Source organism: Gambusia affinis, linkage group LG24, assembly GCF_019740435.1.
Source record: "Gambusia affinis linkage group LG24, SWU_Gaff_1.0, whole genome shotgun sequence".
Lineage (NCBI taxonomy): Eukaryota > Metazoa > Chordata > Actinopteri > Cyprinodontiformes > Poeciliidae > Gambusia > Gambusia affinis.
Genome location: NC_057891.1, coordinates 4,537,448 through 4,554,667, shown reverse-complemented (window position 1 = coordinate 4,554,667; position 17,220 = coordinate 4,537,448). Strand labels below are relative to the sequence as shown.

Sequence of the window (17,220 nt, the reverse complement as noted above, 5' to 3'; positions counted from 1 at the left end):
AGAAAGAAAAGTGATGAAAATGTTTGTTAATCAGTTGATATATTCACCAATAATATCAGTTTCCAGTTTTCCTACAATAGTGCAGCTCTATATTTAGAAGGTGTTTCTTTTATTGTTCTTCCTGCAGTGAGGAAATAAAGTGTTGAACCTGAAGCTTCATTTGTTCTCATGTAGACAGAGTCAGTGGTCATCACTCAGATGAAACACAACAACAGGTTTAGACCTGAGGATCTGATCAACAGACTCTGAGGGGAATCTCTGGATGGAGCAACAGGAATAGTTGATCTTCATCATGTTTTTCTCTGTTACATCAGTTTGAATTGATTCTTTTTCTGATTTCTGCCTGCAGAGGAAAAACTTTTCAACGTTCGCAGTGAGTTTGTGAAGAGGGTTTCTGAGGAAATCCTGATTCAGCTCCTCGATAACCTGGAAACGGATGGTATCTTTAATCTTTTGGAGAAGCGGGCAATACTTGAAGAGAACCCATCAACAGCAAACAAGGCCCGGAAGACCATAGATGATGTGATAATGAAAGGACAGAGAGCCTGCAGATTGATGATCAAACGTCTTCAATTTATAGATCCTACCCTGTCCAATCAGCTGAGTTTGACCTCCAACTCCTCTGATTTAGGTTAGTCCCTTCACCAATCATGACTGAGTGGAAGTGAACTCATCCAACAGTGACTACAGTTATAACAAACAAATGGAGCACTATGGTTAAACACCTCCTGCTGACCTGTAGGTCAGAAACTATGGAAAAGTTTTCCTGCAGATTGGCAGGAGGCGTCTCCTAGTGTGAAAACACTTTGAATGTTCAGCATGATGTTTGTAGTCCAGTCAATTTATCAACAAGCGAAGCTATACAGTACTATGACTGGTTTTCTTCATGATTTGAATGTTTCACGTTTCAGTTAATTGAGTCTCTGTGTTGTCCTGTCTACCCTGTGATTGTTCCCAGCTCTATCTTGTTCCCCCTTTAATGCCACCTCTGTTCCATGGTCTTTGTTGGGTCCTTGTCGTATCTGTCTGGTTACGTCTGTTACTACTGTCCATTTGAGTTTCCAGTTGCTACCAGTTTTTTGAGCCTTAGCCTTCCACTCTTTATCTGTGGTGCCTGGACTTTGGATTGTTTTTTTTTTTCTGTATTCATCCTTAAATCGTCGTTTCTTCGTTTTCTACCTGGGTCCTCTGTAGTGATGGGTAAATGAGGCCTTATGTATCGTTTTGACCCAAAGTTAAACTGTATTGATATCGTGTCGATACTGTCACTGAATACTGACACCTGCTGGACGTTAAAAATCCCTACAGGCAACGTAGTTGACAGACTGATTTGATGACTTAGTCTATACAATAAGATTTAAGTCATTGTATTTTAATGTATATTATATATTTTATTAAGTCTCTCCTTCCCCCTTCCTGTCAGCCCACTTTCGAATAAGGGACACTAGAGCCCACAAAAAAAAAAACAAAAAAAAAAACCCCTGGAGGGGAAATAAATAAATAACATAAAACAGATTTCAGTGACACTACATATTGTTCATATAAATATAATTTTTCCTTATATTTATTTTGCAATCATGTATTTATGAATGTGTTTTGCTTGAAATGTCTTTTTTTTGTTTATTTATAGCAGGGTTTTCTTTATTTTCCTTTTTTCTGTCTAAAGATTTTTATTTATGGAGGGTAATTTAAGAATAAAATTCTGAAATGTATGATTTTAAAAGGAGAAACATATGCAACACTTAGCCTGCAGAACATAATATGAAAGTAAACTAAGAGTCAATTTCAGCTGAATTTGGATTAATTTAGATTGAGTAGAAACCGGAAAGAACTGGATGAAACAACAACAAAGTGAAAACCGATGTCTTATTTTCTAACATAAGATCAAAATGGTCCCAAACTACGAAACCTTTCGTTTACCTTGAGGCTCCATAGTTGATGCCGTACCGTAAAAGATCAAGAATTATTTTGGCAAATTCGTCCTGCTGACAGATTCTTTTCCTTATAAACACAGTTTGGCGCGTCAATGTCATTTTGAAACAGTTCCTGTATCGGTCAGGTGACTTGCTGAAAGCAATACGCACCGACACGGGGTTTGGTCTCTGGGCTTGACACATGCGCCGACGCATCGGTGTTGCCGGACCCATCGCTAGTCCTCAGCGTCTGCCTCACATCGCACATCATGACAGTTTCTTCCAAATGAAATCCTCCTCAGGGTCTATAATTCGAATGAGATCTTTGTTTAAACATCCTGATATAAAAAACAATCAAATTAAAATTCAGTGAATTGAATCTCAATTTGTTCAAGTGTTTCATCTTGTGTCTTTTTCTCTTTGTTCAGATTTTGATGATCGATGTCAACAAGACCACAAACAGTCTCTAAGGAAAACCTTCGAATACTTCGCCCACTGTGAAGGCGTTGCAAAAAGGGAAGAGACAACATTTCTGAATGATATTTTCACAGAGCTCTACATCTTAGAAGGAATAACTGGAGAGGTCAACCAGGAACATGAGGTCAGACAGATTGAAACAGCATCCAGGAATCAAGCGACAAAAATAAAACTGGAAGACATCTTTGAACCCAACCCTGCTAGAAAGCAACGGATCAGAACAGTGATGACCATGGGAGTGGCTGGCATTGGGAAAACACTGTTAACACAGAAGTTCACTCTGGACTGGGCTGAAGGCAAAACCAACCAGAACATTGATTTCATATTTCCATTCACTTTCAGAGAGCTGAATAACATTAAAGAAGACACTTTCAGCTTAGTGGGACTGATTCATCACTTCTTTGACAATATTAAAGATGCAGAAATCTGCAGCTTTAAAAAGTTCCACGTTCTTTTCATTTTCGATGGTCTGGATGAGAGTCAACTTCCTCTGAACTTCAGGAAGAATCCAGTCCTGACTGATGTTAAAAAGTCAACCTCACTGGATGTTCTGCTGACAAACATCATCATGGGGAAACTGCTTCCCTCTGCTCTCCTCTGGATAACCACACGACCTGCAGCAGCTAGTTTGATTCCAAATAAGTCTATTGACAGGGTCATAGAGGTCAGAGGGTTCACTGACCCCCAGAAGGAGGAATACTTCAGGAAGAGATTCAGAGATGATGAAGAGAAGGCCAACAGGATCATCTCCCACATCCAGAAATCAAAAACTCTCCACATCATGTGTCACATCCCAGTTTTCTGCTGGATCACTAGTAATGTTCTGGAGAATATGATGGAGACCAGAGAGGGAGGAGATCTGCCCAAGACCCTGACTGAGATGTACATAGAGTTCCTGGAGATTCAACTGAAAATCAAGGAGGAAAAGTATTTTGAAAAAGCTGAAGAAGATCCAGAGAACAGGAAACTGATTGAGTCTCTAGGAAAACTGGCTTTTGATCAGCTGCTGAAGGGAAACCTGATCTTCTATGACAAAGAGCTCAAACAGTGTGACATCAACATCAAAGATGCTGCGTTGTTCTCAGGAGTTTTCACTAAAATGTTTAAAAAGGAGAGAGGGACGCGTGACATCTCCGTCTACTCCTTTGTTCATCTGAGCATCCAGGAGTTTCTGGCTGCAGTCTACATGCTCCACTGTTTCACCAGCAGGAAGTCAGAGGTGATCCAGACGTTCCTGGGAGAAAAATACAGAGAAACATCTCTAGATGAGTTCATGAAGAAAGTCATGGAGAAATCCCTCAGCAGTAAAAACGGCCACCTCGACCTGTTTGTCCGCTTCCTTCATGGTCTCACTGTGGAGTCCAGCCAGAACCTCTTAGAAGATCTGCTGGGTCAGAGAGAGAACAGTCCAGAAACCATCCAGAGAATCATCACCAACCTGAAGGAGATGAACACTAAAAGAATCTCTCCTGACAGAAGAATCAACATCTTCTACTGTCTGGTGGAGATGAACGATCTCTCATTTTATCAGGAGATCCAACGGCTGCTGGATTCAGGGAAGGAGCTCTCAGATACTGACTGTTCAGCTCTGGCCTTCATGCTGCAGATGTCAGAGGTTCTGGATGAGTTGGACCTGGAGAAGTACAACACATCATCAAATGGACGACGGAGACTGGTTCCAGCTGTGAGGAACTGCAGAAAGGCTCGGTGAGTCCAGATGTTTTCATTGTGTGAATGCTGATTCAGCAATATTGTCCTCCTGTTTCTTCTTCTTCTTCAAGTTGCTTCTGGATGTTTTTGGTCTTTAACTTCTTCCTTCATCCTCTGGACTATTTCATCCATTCAAACATCTAAACATTCAGATCATCCAGGACAGCTGCAGCTTCTGGTTTTTACACATTTTGATCATTTTAAAAATATTTAACTTTTTATCACTTTTCATGTTGAAATGAATAAAAACCTTCAGAACTCTAGAAAATCTATTTTCTCCTAAAGATCCAATCAACCAGAGAGACTTTTTAAACTTTAAACTTCTCTTCATTCATTGAGCCGCTACTCCATAATTCACCTTTTAGGATCTTTGACTGTTTTTATAAAATAATTGTTTAGGTTTAATGAAAAGTTGAACCATTAAAATAAACCGTTGCATTAATTAGAAACTTTGTGAACAGTGTTGATCTTCTTCATTCCATCATCATCCTCACCTCTTCCTCCTCCCACTAGTTTCCTCTGAGTTTGTAAATGAGACCAAAATGTGGTGATTGTTGTCTGGTCCAGAAAAAGTTCTGGTTTCTGTCAGATCCTCCCAAAGCTCTGAGAACTCTGAGCTTCCAGAGCTGGAACCATTTTCCTCATCAACTCTTCATCTGCAGCCTTTGTTGAAGCTGTTAGCTGTCCTCCATGAAGACCTGGAGAGACATGAGCTTCAACTCTTTAGACATCCCAGCCTCTTCTAGTTACTGGAGAACTTTCACTGCTTCACCATGAAAATGCTGCTGGACCCAAACGCTCCGTCTCCTCCAGGGGTTTTGGTCTTCAGCTCTTCAGGAGTTTAGCATCAATTTCTTCTGACATCCAAACCTTTGTTCCTCTGAGACGACGGACAGACCACTGCAGAGACATGGTTCCCTCTTCCAACCAGTTTGTCCCAATTCCTCTCAGATCAACAGTCTGAGAGGTTCAGACCTGAAGCAGCAGCAGGACCGGTTCTGCTGCTGCTCTGCAGGACGACCAGAACAATCTGAAGCTTTTAGCTGCAGCAGGTTGACGACTGTCCACTTTCTACTTTGTTAAAGCATCAAATCCAGCAGATGAACGGAGACAGAACTGGGAGCATCATGTGTTTGGTTTCTGCTCCCAGTTTCCTCTGTGGCAGCATTTAATAACCTGCTGCTGGGAACTTTGTTTCTATAGAATATCCTACTATTATTAATGATGATGATTCTAGATGCTGCAGCAGATATTGGCTAAACAAACCCAGAGATGCCAGAGGTCCACAGCAGGCTGGACTTCCTGCTCTGCTCACTTCATTTCTAACTCACTTCCTGCCTGGTGGAAGATCTCAAGGAGCCAAAGGGTCTAGTCCAAGTCCCAGCTGTGAGCAGTTCCTCCTCCTCTCCATCATCTCCAGTAGTTTCCTTCATTCAGCTCAGTCAGCCTCTTCATCAGCTGCTGCAGCTCCTTTGAGGCTCTGATGCTGCAGCTCCATCAGATGCTGCAGAGAAAACTGAACTTTCCTTCACAGATGATAGAAGATCTTCAACATCTGACTGCAGCTGAAGGTCTGAGGACATGAAGCCTGGACCAGAACCAGAACCAGAACCTGGACTTTAACCAGGAACTGAACTGATTCTCTGTGGGGTCAAACTCAGTAAATTGAAGATCAGATGTTGATCAGATGATGACATCACTGTTATCATATTTTAGTCTGTTATTGATCCAGATTGATTTCATTAGAACTGATTTTATTTCTTCTCTATTCACAGACTTGGTGGCTGTTCACTCGATAAGGATGAATGTGAAGTTTTGGCCTCAGCGCTGAAGTCCAACCCAGATCTGACTGAACTGGAAATAAATCAGATCAACATATATAAAGGTGGAGAATCTGATCTGAAGCCTGTGGTTGAGATCCTGGAGAGTTCAGTCAGTAAAGTGAAGAATCTGAGGTTTGTTTTCTCTACTAATCTAATAAAATCGTTCATTTATACTTTAGTCATTATTAGGCCTGTCACTATAAATGATAAATCAATTAATCGTACGATAAATTAAAACTATCCACGTCATTTTAATTATCGCCTTTTTCGTGTCTTCCGGCCTTTTTCTCTTTCTGTTGATGACGCTGAATGAAAAAAGGCTCAAGAATGTAATGTCCAGAAAGCACCGGAGTGCTTTCTGGACAACATTACACCTCAGTGTAATGTCCAGTTCACACGACACGATCTTAGAGCTGTCGGCCGATTTTCAAAACCTGAGAGATCACACATTAGCCCACAGAAGTCCTAGGTATAACGGTTTTATCGGGTTCAATTGTGCCGTCTGATGTCCAACAATGGGCACAAAATAATGGCTAAGCCGCTGCATTTCTTGACACTCTTAAATGAGATATTATTTCTATTATGCTTTCTTTTTCCCTGATTTGTTTATAAAAGATGGAGGAGGATAGACTTTATATCCACGCTGGGACCCATATAACATTATTTTTTCCTTCCTTTTAAATTTACTATGTTGGAGCGGTTCTCAGTGTGGTTCATTACTTTTGCCTGGACCACGGATGGTGTTTTGAGCGTCCGGTTGTTGCTGTGATCGAACTGTAAAAATCGAGAGTTCTGTGCCGTTTGGAAATAACAGTGACATCTTTTTGGGTTCTTTTTTTCTGTCATTTGGAGACAGGATGGGGGAGGGTGAATGCTGCTGTTTGCAGATTCAGTATTTTATTTCTTTTATTTTTTTTTGGCGTTAAATGTCAGGAGCCTAAATATGTCTTTTCTCTTTTTTATACATACATAAATGTTTATGTACAGATTAATCTATTCAAATATGTCATTGGGTGTTTAAGAGCTGTTTTTTGCCCTCACAGTTTGTATGTCTGGTTCTCTTAAGATCGTTACCTGGAATGTACAGGGACTGGGTCATGTGATCAAAAGGAAGAAGGTTTTGACTCATTTGAAAAAAAAAAAAACTTGATATAGCACTATTACAGGAAACTAGATTATCTGTTACAGAACATTTGAAACTTAAAAGGGACTGGGTAGGTAGTGTATATTTTTCCTCCCATTCACAAAATAAGAGGGGTACAGCCATTCTTATACACAAGAATCTTACTTTTATTCTGGAGCATGAGGAGAAGGATTCAGAGGGCAGATTTATTTTAATTAAGGGCTCAATCCAAGGACAACATATAACTATTCTCGATGTATATGCTCCTAATGATGATTCGCCTCAATTTATGTCACAAATGATCTTATTGTTTAACCATCATCGTAAGGAAATCGGTTTTTTAGCTGGTGACTTTAATTGTACAATGAATGCATCTTTGGATAGATCCTCCTCTGCAAAATTGCCAAACCCGAAAGCTTCAGCTGTCTTAAAAAACCTATGCACTGATACTGGTTTGATAGATATTTGGCGACATTTAAATCCTAAAGCAAGGGACTATACATTTTATTCACATCCCCATAACACTTACTCCAGATTGGATTATTTTTTTTATCCCGAAGTCATTTTTATATTATGTTCGAAGCTGTAACATAGACCCCATACTTTTGTCAGACCATGCACCAGTATTTTTAGGTGTTGATCTATTATTTTGTATCCCTAGAACATTCACATGGAAATTCAATACATCCTTGTTAGATAATAATTCCTTTTGCAACTTTGTTCGGAGTAACCTATTGCAGTTCTGGCTCGACAACAAAAATTCTCCCGTATCTTCGGGTATAATCTGGGGTGCAGCAAAAGCCACTTTACGCGGTCATCTTATATCTTATTGCTCTCACCAAAAAGCAGTTCTCGCAGAGAGGAGAAACAACCTCGAAAAAAAGAGATGATCCGACTGGAGCAAATACACAAACAATCACCAACATTGTCAAATTTGAAGGCACTAACGGCTGTTAAATCTGAGCTTAATATAGACTACACCTGTTAAGTTCAGAAATTATTACTTTATACTAAACAGAAATACTATGAATTTGGAAATAAGTCCAGTCGCATGCTTTCCCATTTATTGAAAAATCAAGATAATTGTCGCTCAATTAACATGATCAGAAGGCAGAACAAAGACGTCACATACGGCCCAATACTTATTAACAGCACTTTCTGGGATTTTTATATATCTTTATATAATACGGACATGGCTGACCCGGAAGATATCTCCTCCCATCTGAGCAGCATATCTCTACCTTCCGTCACGGAAGAAGATCTTTTTAGATGCTGCTATCACTCCGGAGGCAGTTTGGGCTGCAATTAAATCTATGCCAAACAGAAAATGTCCTGGACTCGATGGATTTTCAATGGAATTTTTTAAGCTATTTTGGCCAGAGATTCAACCAATGTTCATGCCTGCTGTTAATGACATTTTGAGAAATGGCATCCCCCCCTCATGGAGAGTCTTCTTTTAAAAGAAGGTAAAAGTCCCCTGGATTCTTCCTCCTTTAGGCCTATTAGTTTGCTTAACGTTGATTATAAAATTGTGGCAAAAGTATTGGCCCGGAGATTAGAAAACATCCTTCCTAAAATTATAAATCCAGATCAGGCAGGGTATATAAAAATGAGATATGGCAATATACGACGCGTTCTTAATGTTGTTCAGTACCTTAATGTTCACAAAGAGCCAGCAGTAATTGTTTCCCTCGATGCCGAGAAGGCTTTTGACCGAGTTGAATGGCAGTTTCTTTTTCAGGTGTTACATAAATTCGGTCTGGGGCCAAATTTTATCAATCTGGTTAAAAGCTTTTATTCAGACCCAACAGCCTCAGTTAACACAAATGGTTTGATGTCTGAGCCCTTCAAGATTCATAGGGGTTGTAGGCAGGGTTGGCCCCTTTCACCCTTATTGTTTACTTTGTTTATTGAACCACTGGCTGAGATTATCAGGACTAATCCGGATGTATCTGGAATCAATATAGGCGGTAGAAACCATATAATTTCATTATTCGCAGATGATGTACTTTTGTATATGTGTGATCCTGAGAAATCAATTCCATCTGTCCTGGAATCTGTGGCTACATTCAGTGCTTTATCAGGATATAAAATCAATTTAGGAAAATCTGTCGCCACCCCTTTCAGCATCCCCTCCGAAAGGTTTATGCAATCTCCTTTTCAAATGTCTATCAGAGGCTTCAAGTATCTGGGTATTTTTGTTACACCTGATCTGAATAATCTTTTTGAAACTAATTACTCACCTTTAATTCAGAAGATAAAAAATGATTTAATAAAATGGGCCCCCCTGCCAACCTCCTTCTTAGGGAGAATCAATATTATAAAAATGAACATTCTTCCGCAACTGAACTATTTATATCAAAATCTTCCCTGCTATTTATCCCCTGCACACTTCAAATGACTAAATTCTCATTTATCTCGCTTTGTCTGGAACAACAGACACCCAAGAGTCAAGTTTTCTATATTAACTAAGCCAAAACATCTTGGAGGTTTGTCGTTACCATCCCTGCAGCTTTATTATTGGTCAGCACAACTTAAAATCATATCAAATTGGTTTATGAATAGAAAGAACGCTTTATGGTTAGATCTGGAGTCACAATCTTGTCTCCCAAGCAAACTTAATTCTCTTTTTTTTATAAGTGGCATAGACCAAATGGCTCATCTCAGAAGTAGCTTCATTGTTTATAATACTTTGCTGGCCTGGCGAGATGTGAGGAAATATCTAAATTTCTCTCCCACCCTCTCTTCCTGGTCATCGTTAACTTTGAACCCAGATTTACCAGCAGAGATTAGAAGCATTGGCTTGTCTGAATGGTCATCTAAGGGACTGTCAAATATTATGGACATGCTGGACTCTGACTCTGTTAAATCCTTTGAACAAATTACAGCCAATTTCAATATTTCTAATAGAGATTTCTATAAATACCTACAGATCCGTCATTTTGTGAGCTCTCTTTGGAGGACAGGAAAATTACGTACAAAATTGTCAGAGTTAGAGAATATGATTATCATAACCAAATCTCCCAAAGGACTTATCTCTAAGATATATCATTTACTATCTGGCTCTGACTCCTCAGGTTATGATGCTATGAAGCTGGTGTGGGAGCGTGACCTAGGACTGACCTTTGATCTGGCAGATTGGGAAGAAATCTGTGATGGGGTCTTCCCCAACTCCACCTCAGTCTCTTTACATGAGCAGAACTTTAAATTCTTCTACCGAACTTATTATACACCTGTTTGCCTTCGGAGGATGTTTCCTGATGCTTCAGATCTGTGTCATAAATGCAAAATACATAGGGGCACATTTATTCACTTATTTTGGTCTTGCAATTGTATTCAAACTTTCTGGAAAAGAGTTCATCTCATGATACAAGAGATCATTGGTAAACAGTTCTCACTAACTCCCTCCTTCTGTCTCTTTAGCCATCCTTCAGACATTCTACTTAATGCAGACACTAAACATCTGCTTGCAATCCTTTTATTTCTGGCCAAGAAATGTATACTATTGAGATGGTCAGCACCTCAGGCCCCTACAGTTGATATGTGGATATCACAGATTTCTGCCGTTGTCTCAGTTGAAAAACTCACTCATGACCTTCATCAAAAGTCGGACAAATTTTGGAGGATCTGGGCCCCACTGCAGTCCTTTTTACAGAGGCTGTAATTATTTTTTTTTATCTTTATTTTTTTTTCTCTCTCACATTCAATATATCACTCATTTGGCTGTCTGACAGTTGTGACTATTTAGAATCATGACTAATGTATTTTGTGTATGTGGGCTGTATGTATGTATGTTTTTATTTTTTATGTGGACTTTGCAGTGCTCCTTGTTGTTTTGGGTTGTTTTTGTTTAATTTTGTTGATGTTTACATAAAGTTATGAAAATCAATAAAAAAAAAAATAATGGCTACAAGTCCAGTTAACTCATTTTAAAACCAGGCATTAATCAATGCTTTACTACAATCTACCTGCAATTCATGTAGCTCTAGTGTCAGCGTAACGTCCTGACTGAATGAAAATCATTATAAACTATTTATGTCACGTTAATGAAGAACAGCTGAAAAGTTACCGGTCCAACTCCTCCTCTCGTCATTTCTATATTCTTTGCATCAAATGTTTTATAAACATTAATGTTGTTTTCACATATCATCTCCAATGTCCGCTGGACTTCGGGTTGCGCCGTGTCAGCTGTTTGGGATTCCCCTCTGTAATTTCCCCTCAGAAAGCAGGAGGAGAATCTGTGCTTTCTGATTGGCTGCCTGTCACATTCAACAGGTTGTGTTAACGATCCCAGTGGGGAAAACCCCTGATTTAGATAGAAGAGGCCACAACTATCTACCGTAACACACCACACACTACAGGATGATCACAAGCAACAATCTTAGAACGATCAACTTCTAAGATTGTCATAAGGGGAAAATGTAGGTGTGAACTAACATGTAGTGTGAACTATTGCATCAGATAGTCGATGTTCCATCTTCTCTATTTAAATCTAATGATTACTGAAGAGCAATATGGTAAACAGACTTCATAATCTGCACTCTTTTGGTTGAATGCAGTATTTATTTACACTTTGGTGTTTTTATTCAAGTACATTTTTGTTAATGGAGACTGAGAATCCATTTTATTTTTGTTTTTGGTTGTTTTGTTTATTTTATCAGTTCCAGTGTTGAGTGTTCTTTTTAAAATAAAGTTTATCTATCTTTGGCAGGAAATCGCAAAAGATTTCCATTAAATCAGTGTACAAAGGTCTTCAAACAATATTATTGTTTATCACAATAATTATTGAGACAATTAATCGCCCAGTAAAATTTGCTATGGTGACAGGCCTAGTCATTAGTTGAATAAATAATTTTATTCCAATATATTTTCTTTCAAAACAATCTGTTTAAATGTCAGAAAAAAAGCTCATAAACATTAAATAATGGCCTCCATTGACTTTCAGCAGCTTTAATAAGAACCCAAAGGCCATTAATTAATAAACTGACTGGTTCTGATCCAGTTACCAAGTCGGGTCTCCAGCTGATGATCAGGAACCAGCAGAAATAGTTCAACTCATCCAGGCTGATAGAAAACTTTGAGTTTCTGTTTTGATCAAATGTTCTGGTTCTGCTGGTTTGGACTCTTTAAACCAGTTTGACTGGATCAGATGTTGGAATCAGTTCATCAAGTTTCTTTTACATTCAGGGAAATTAATTTTCTACATTTTTATTATTTATTTGTTCATATTTCAGTTTTAACCTGCATCCTGTTGGTTCAGCTCATCTTTTATTCTTTATTCAGATTGAGGAGCTGCAGTTTGTCAGAGACCAGCTGGACTTCTCTGTTCTCAACTCTGAAGTCCAAACCGACCCAACTGACAAAACTGGACCTCAACAGAACCAACCTGGAAGGTTCTGTAGTGAAGGATCTCTGTGGTTTTCTACAGACTGAAGGCTGCAGACTGGAGACATTGAGGTATTTTAATAATATAATTATTGATATTTCTGTGAATAATTATTTATAATTGATCATAAATCAAAGTTCATTTCTTCTGTTCTAATCAATATTTTCTGAGTTTGTTCCTGGACTTGGATCCAGAGTTTAATTTAGTCCCTCTGTGTAACTGAGTTGGACCCGCTGACCTGAGGTCAGAACAGGACAGCATTCGGACCCCCGGTGTGTAGAAATCCCCCTCATGTGAAGCAGGTCAAAGGTCAAGATGCAGAAAGAGAGAGAATGAAATCTCCCTTTATTGAAGATCCACAAATGCCACACTAGTTTTAAAACTTCTGCTATTAGTTGATAATAATCCAGTCCAGGTTTAAAGAGTCCAGGTGGTTCAGTGTTTTAACTCTAGTAGATTAAAGATGCTGATAGTTTAATTTCTTTGTGTACTTTTACTGCTTTCGTTTGTATTCTCATTATGTTTATTGTTGTCCCTGTCACAGTAATTATTGTATTATATATATCCGTGGATGTTGATGAATATAAGTGCCTCTTAACGGGTCCAATGTCTATCTGAGGGAGATGTTTCTCGGCTGGACTGTTTCCTTCATCAACATTCCCTGGATGACCTTTGGCAGAGCTGGATTTGTATGACCAGCTTCCTTGGTGTGGGTTAAATGTCCGGAAAGATCTGCATAAATAAGATGTGAATTGTGACAAGGGGGGGGCATGTGTATGTGTTGATATAAAACTGTTACTGAAAATAAAAAGTAAAAAAAAAAAAAAAAGATGCTGATAGTAGATTAAAATTAGGTGGAATCGCCCTTTATCCATTTCCTGAATCAGAAGCTTCAATCAGAAACCAACTTCATCTTCGTCTGAAAAAATCCAGACAACTGAGTTTTTCTCTGAGCTCAACAGGCTGCAGGTTCTTCAGGACATGAATATTCTGGTCCCAGACATCAGAACCAGCAGAGACTGCAGCACATGAATCTTAAGCAGGTTGTTAGGAGAGGTTCTCCACAAGCTCAGACTAAAGGTTCACAGTCTGACAGAGATGGACAGAGAAAGTCGACCAACTCTGGATGAAATGGTTCCTAGAAACAGGGAAGTTTTCTGTGGACTTGACTGCCTGATCATATGGAGCTGCAGCACATGCAGGAGTTTGATGTTGGCAGGAAGCAAAACAAAAAGGAAGCAAGTGATGAGTTTCCATTTTAGTGTCAATTCCACTAATGGAGCAAATTCCAAGTCAGTCGTCCTCCAAACCACTGAGAGCAGCTTAGAGGAAAACCTGAGTTTGTTGTGACAGTCAGACTCTATCAGGATGACCACAGTCTTCTGGCAGAGTTCCTGGACATTAAGGAGACATAAATAATAGAAAGATAATTCATTAACAGTCCTGCAGTAAATACTGACTTTGTGAAGGTTTTGGTTTTTTAAGTCATTTTGTTCAAACATCTTGATTCAGCTCTTATTTTGTAGGACAGGAAATGAGATCTTACCTTTGTAATGTTTTATATTCAACAAGCTTCATCAGTTCACTGAAATCATTCTCATGTTTTACCTGGAAAATAGATTTAAAATGATTCATCTTCACAATCCTGTTGTTCCTTTATGATAATGTTCCCATTTCTGCAGCATCTCTGATGAAGGATTCAGAACTTGAACTAAATGACCCTCATCAATCTGACAGAGAAAAGACTCAATATTTTCTAGTTGATATTTCAGTAACTGAATCAGCACAAAATGAGAAAATGATCAACTTTCAGAATGTGAGCTGTAATGGAAATTGTAAAACGCTGAATTAGACGGATTGAAATAAACTTGTTTACATCTGTAAACTTTTTTGATCAAATGTTCTGGTTCTGCTGGTTTGGACTCTTTAAACCAGTTTGACTGGATCAGATGTTGGAATCAGTTCATCAAGTTTCTTTTACATTCAGGGAAATTAATTTTCTACATTTTTATTATTTATTTGTTCATATTTCAGTTTTAACCTGCATCCTGTTGGTTCAGCTCATCTTTTATTCTTTATTCAGATTGGAGGGCTGCAGTTTGTCAGAGACCAGCTGGACTTCTCTGTTCTCAACTCTGAAGTCCAAACCGACCCATCTGACAGAACTGGACCTGAGCTACACCAACCTGGAAGATTCTGGACTGAAGGATCTCTGTGGTTTTCTACAGACTGAAGGCTGCAGACTGGAGACATTGAGGTATTTTAATAATATAATTATTGATATTTCTGTGAATAATTATTTATAATTGATCATAAATCAAAGTTCATTTCTTCTGTTCTAATCAATATTTTCTGAGTTTGTTCCTGGACTTGGATCCAGAGTTTAATTTAGTCCCTCTGTGTAACTGAGTTGGACCTGCTGACCTGAGGTCAGAACAGGACAGCATTCGGACCCCCGGTGTGTAGAAATCCCCCTCATGTGAAGCAGGTCAAAGGTCATTCAACCCAGTCTAGAAAAGTGAATCCTGGAATCTGACAGGAACAAATCAATAATCAATGATTGATGCTTCAACACTTTGATCAGAACCTGGAATGATTTTACTGACTAAAATCCTCCAACACAACACGACCCAGTACCAGGTTCTGGTTCTGGTTCTGGTTCTGAAGTCAGCAGGTCTTTATTGAAGCAGCAGCTTGTTGGCATTAATATTCATGAGAATCTTTAACTGGTTCTGTTGGACTGGTTAACCTGCATCCTGTTGGTTCAGCTCATCTTTTATTCTTTATTCAGATTGCAGAGCTGCAGTTTGTCAAAGATCAGCTGTGATTATTTGGCTTCAGCTCTGAAGTCCAACAGCCTCCATCTGAAAGAACTGGACCTGAGAGGAAACAACCTGAAGGATTCAGATGTTCAGCAGCTGAAGGATCTTGTAGATGATCTAAAGTAAGTAAATGTTTGTAGTGATTTCATCTCCTGTCAGCATATTGAACTAAACCCAGTTAGCATCAAAGCAAAGATCCAGTGTTCCCAGTAAAGCTGCAGCTTCTCAGTGGGAGGAGAATGGTTCAGGCTTCCTGATTGGACACAGAGACAGCAATCAGCCAATCAGAGGAGCAGCAGCTTGCTGTGTTCCTGTGTTTGTGTGGGTGTGAAGATGAGTGTTGTTGCTGTGTCCATGTCTCCAGGAAGTCCAGCTGGACTCCAGCGTCCAGCCGTCCAACATGTCTAGAGACAGTCAGTGGTCCTCATTCATCAAACTGTGGCAGCAGCAGATCTGATCTCAGATCTGATTGTTCTCTCAGTTCAACAGGAAACAACTGATCAGGTTCATCTTGGTCACAGCTCTGAGATCAGTCTGACTGCAGCCTGGAAACCATCTAGTGGATGTGCTGCGTCACTGACTGCTGCTGGAGAGAGTCTGGAAACACTCACTGATCTGATCTCTCCTTCCTTCTTCTCTCTGCAGGTTCTGATCTCTGTAAAGTAGAGAATGATCTCTGTGTCCTGCTGATCCTCAGAGGTTGAAGCTGCAGCAGTTTGAGTCTAAAGAGACTCTGACTGGATCATGATGATGACCTCTGACCTCCAAGATTTTCCTCCTGTTTGTTTTCTCATGTCTGTCATTTAGTGTCTGATATTGTTTGTCTCTTTGGATCAATAAAGATCCAATTCAAACTGGGCTCCATTTAGAGGCTTCATGGAGTTTTGATCTGAACTGGATTCAACTGGAAAGTTGATCTTTTTTCTCTCTGATTCATTTTCATCCTGGAACCAGAACTGGTCTGAGAATGGAAACATGGGAATCATTTCCAGTTCAGCTTTGAAGCCATGAAAGACACTTCAACCCTCTTTTCTCTGCTGCTTCTTCCTTCTGTTGACATGAAAATGTTCCTCAAAGCTCCTCAGAGAAAAAGATGCTTTACTGGAAACTGGAGAGAAACTTCAGCTTCCATCACAGAAACCAGTTTAACCAGTTTAGAACTGGATGTCCCACAGAAACTCTGATCTTAGAGCAGTTTTCAGGAACATCCATCTTTTATCTGGAAAAAAATATATAGATATATATATTGTGATGGAAAAATTACAATAAGGTCACATCTGCTACTCATGTTATGTGAAATGCTTATGAACTCTCACCAAAAGAACTATTTGGGTTTCATGTTCAAGGTTGGAAGTTTGTTTTCCACAGCTGCCATCCCATAACCTTGCATAAAACCCATGTATAGTTTTTGCTTGGCAGTGCTTTGCATCCAGACTTGCTTCATTACTGATTGTCCTATGAGCTCTCGCTATATTATGCACAATATATGAATAAACCTGATTGAGTGATTTTACCTGAACAGTGCTTGGAAATAGTATATTTCCAAGAAAATGTATAAATAAGTTTTGCATCATAGTTATTGTTGGAAAATTGATTTTATCAGAAAGTTAATGTTTTCATATTATTATTCTGTTGTGTTTTTTACTAGGCTCCTGTTCTTTCATGATACTTTATTAACTGTTTCAGGACGTCTACTTTAGACTGTTGTATCTCCAGGTTTTAACACTTGTCCAACAACCCCTGACCAAAATCCCACTGAACTCCAGAAAAACACAACATATTTCTGACATGAATATCCAAAAACGCCAACCAAGTAATGAATGTAACAACATGGATGAGATCTTGTAACAAAGATTGGCCTCATTGTTCTGATGGATGTTATTGGTTTAATTAACGGACTGCTTTGTTTTCTTGACAGATGTATAATTTGTCTGAATAAACCTGCAAATAAAGATATTTAACGTCA

General features: G+C 39.1%; 1 protein-coding gene across 6 annotated transcripts in view; it reads left to right on the top strand.

Moving 5' to 3' along the window:
• LOC122827465 (protein NLRC3-like) overlaps positions 1 to 17,220 on the top strand; it is a 28,741-nt gene extending 11,521 nt beyond the window's left edge. For 2 of the 6 annotated variants that reach the window (XM_044110468.1, XM_044110467.1), the window contains exons 5-9: positions 350 to 631; positions 2,342 to 4,097; positions 5,876 to 6,055; positions 12,330 to 12,503; positions 14,516 to 14,765. In XM_044110468.1, coding sequence (XP_043966403.1) covers positions 350 to 631; positions 2,342 to 4,097; positions 5,876 to 6,055; positions 12,330 to 12,503; positions 14,516 to 14,738 — 2,615 coding nt within the window. In that variant the 3' untranslated portion in view covers positions 14,739 to 14,765. The other 4 variants (XR_006370070.1, XM_044110472.1, XM_044110471.1 and 1 more) reach the window with 4 other exon arrangements.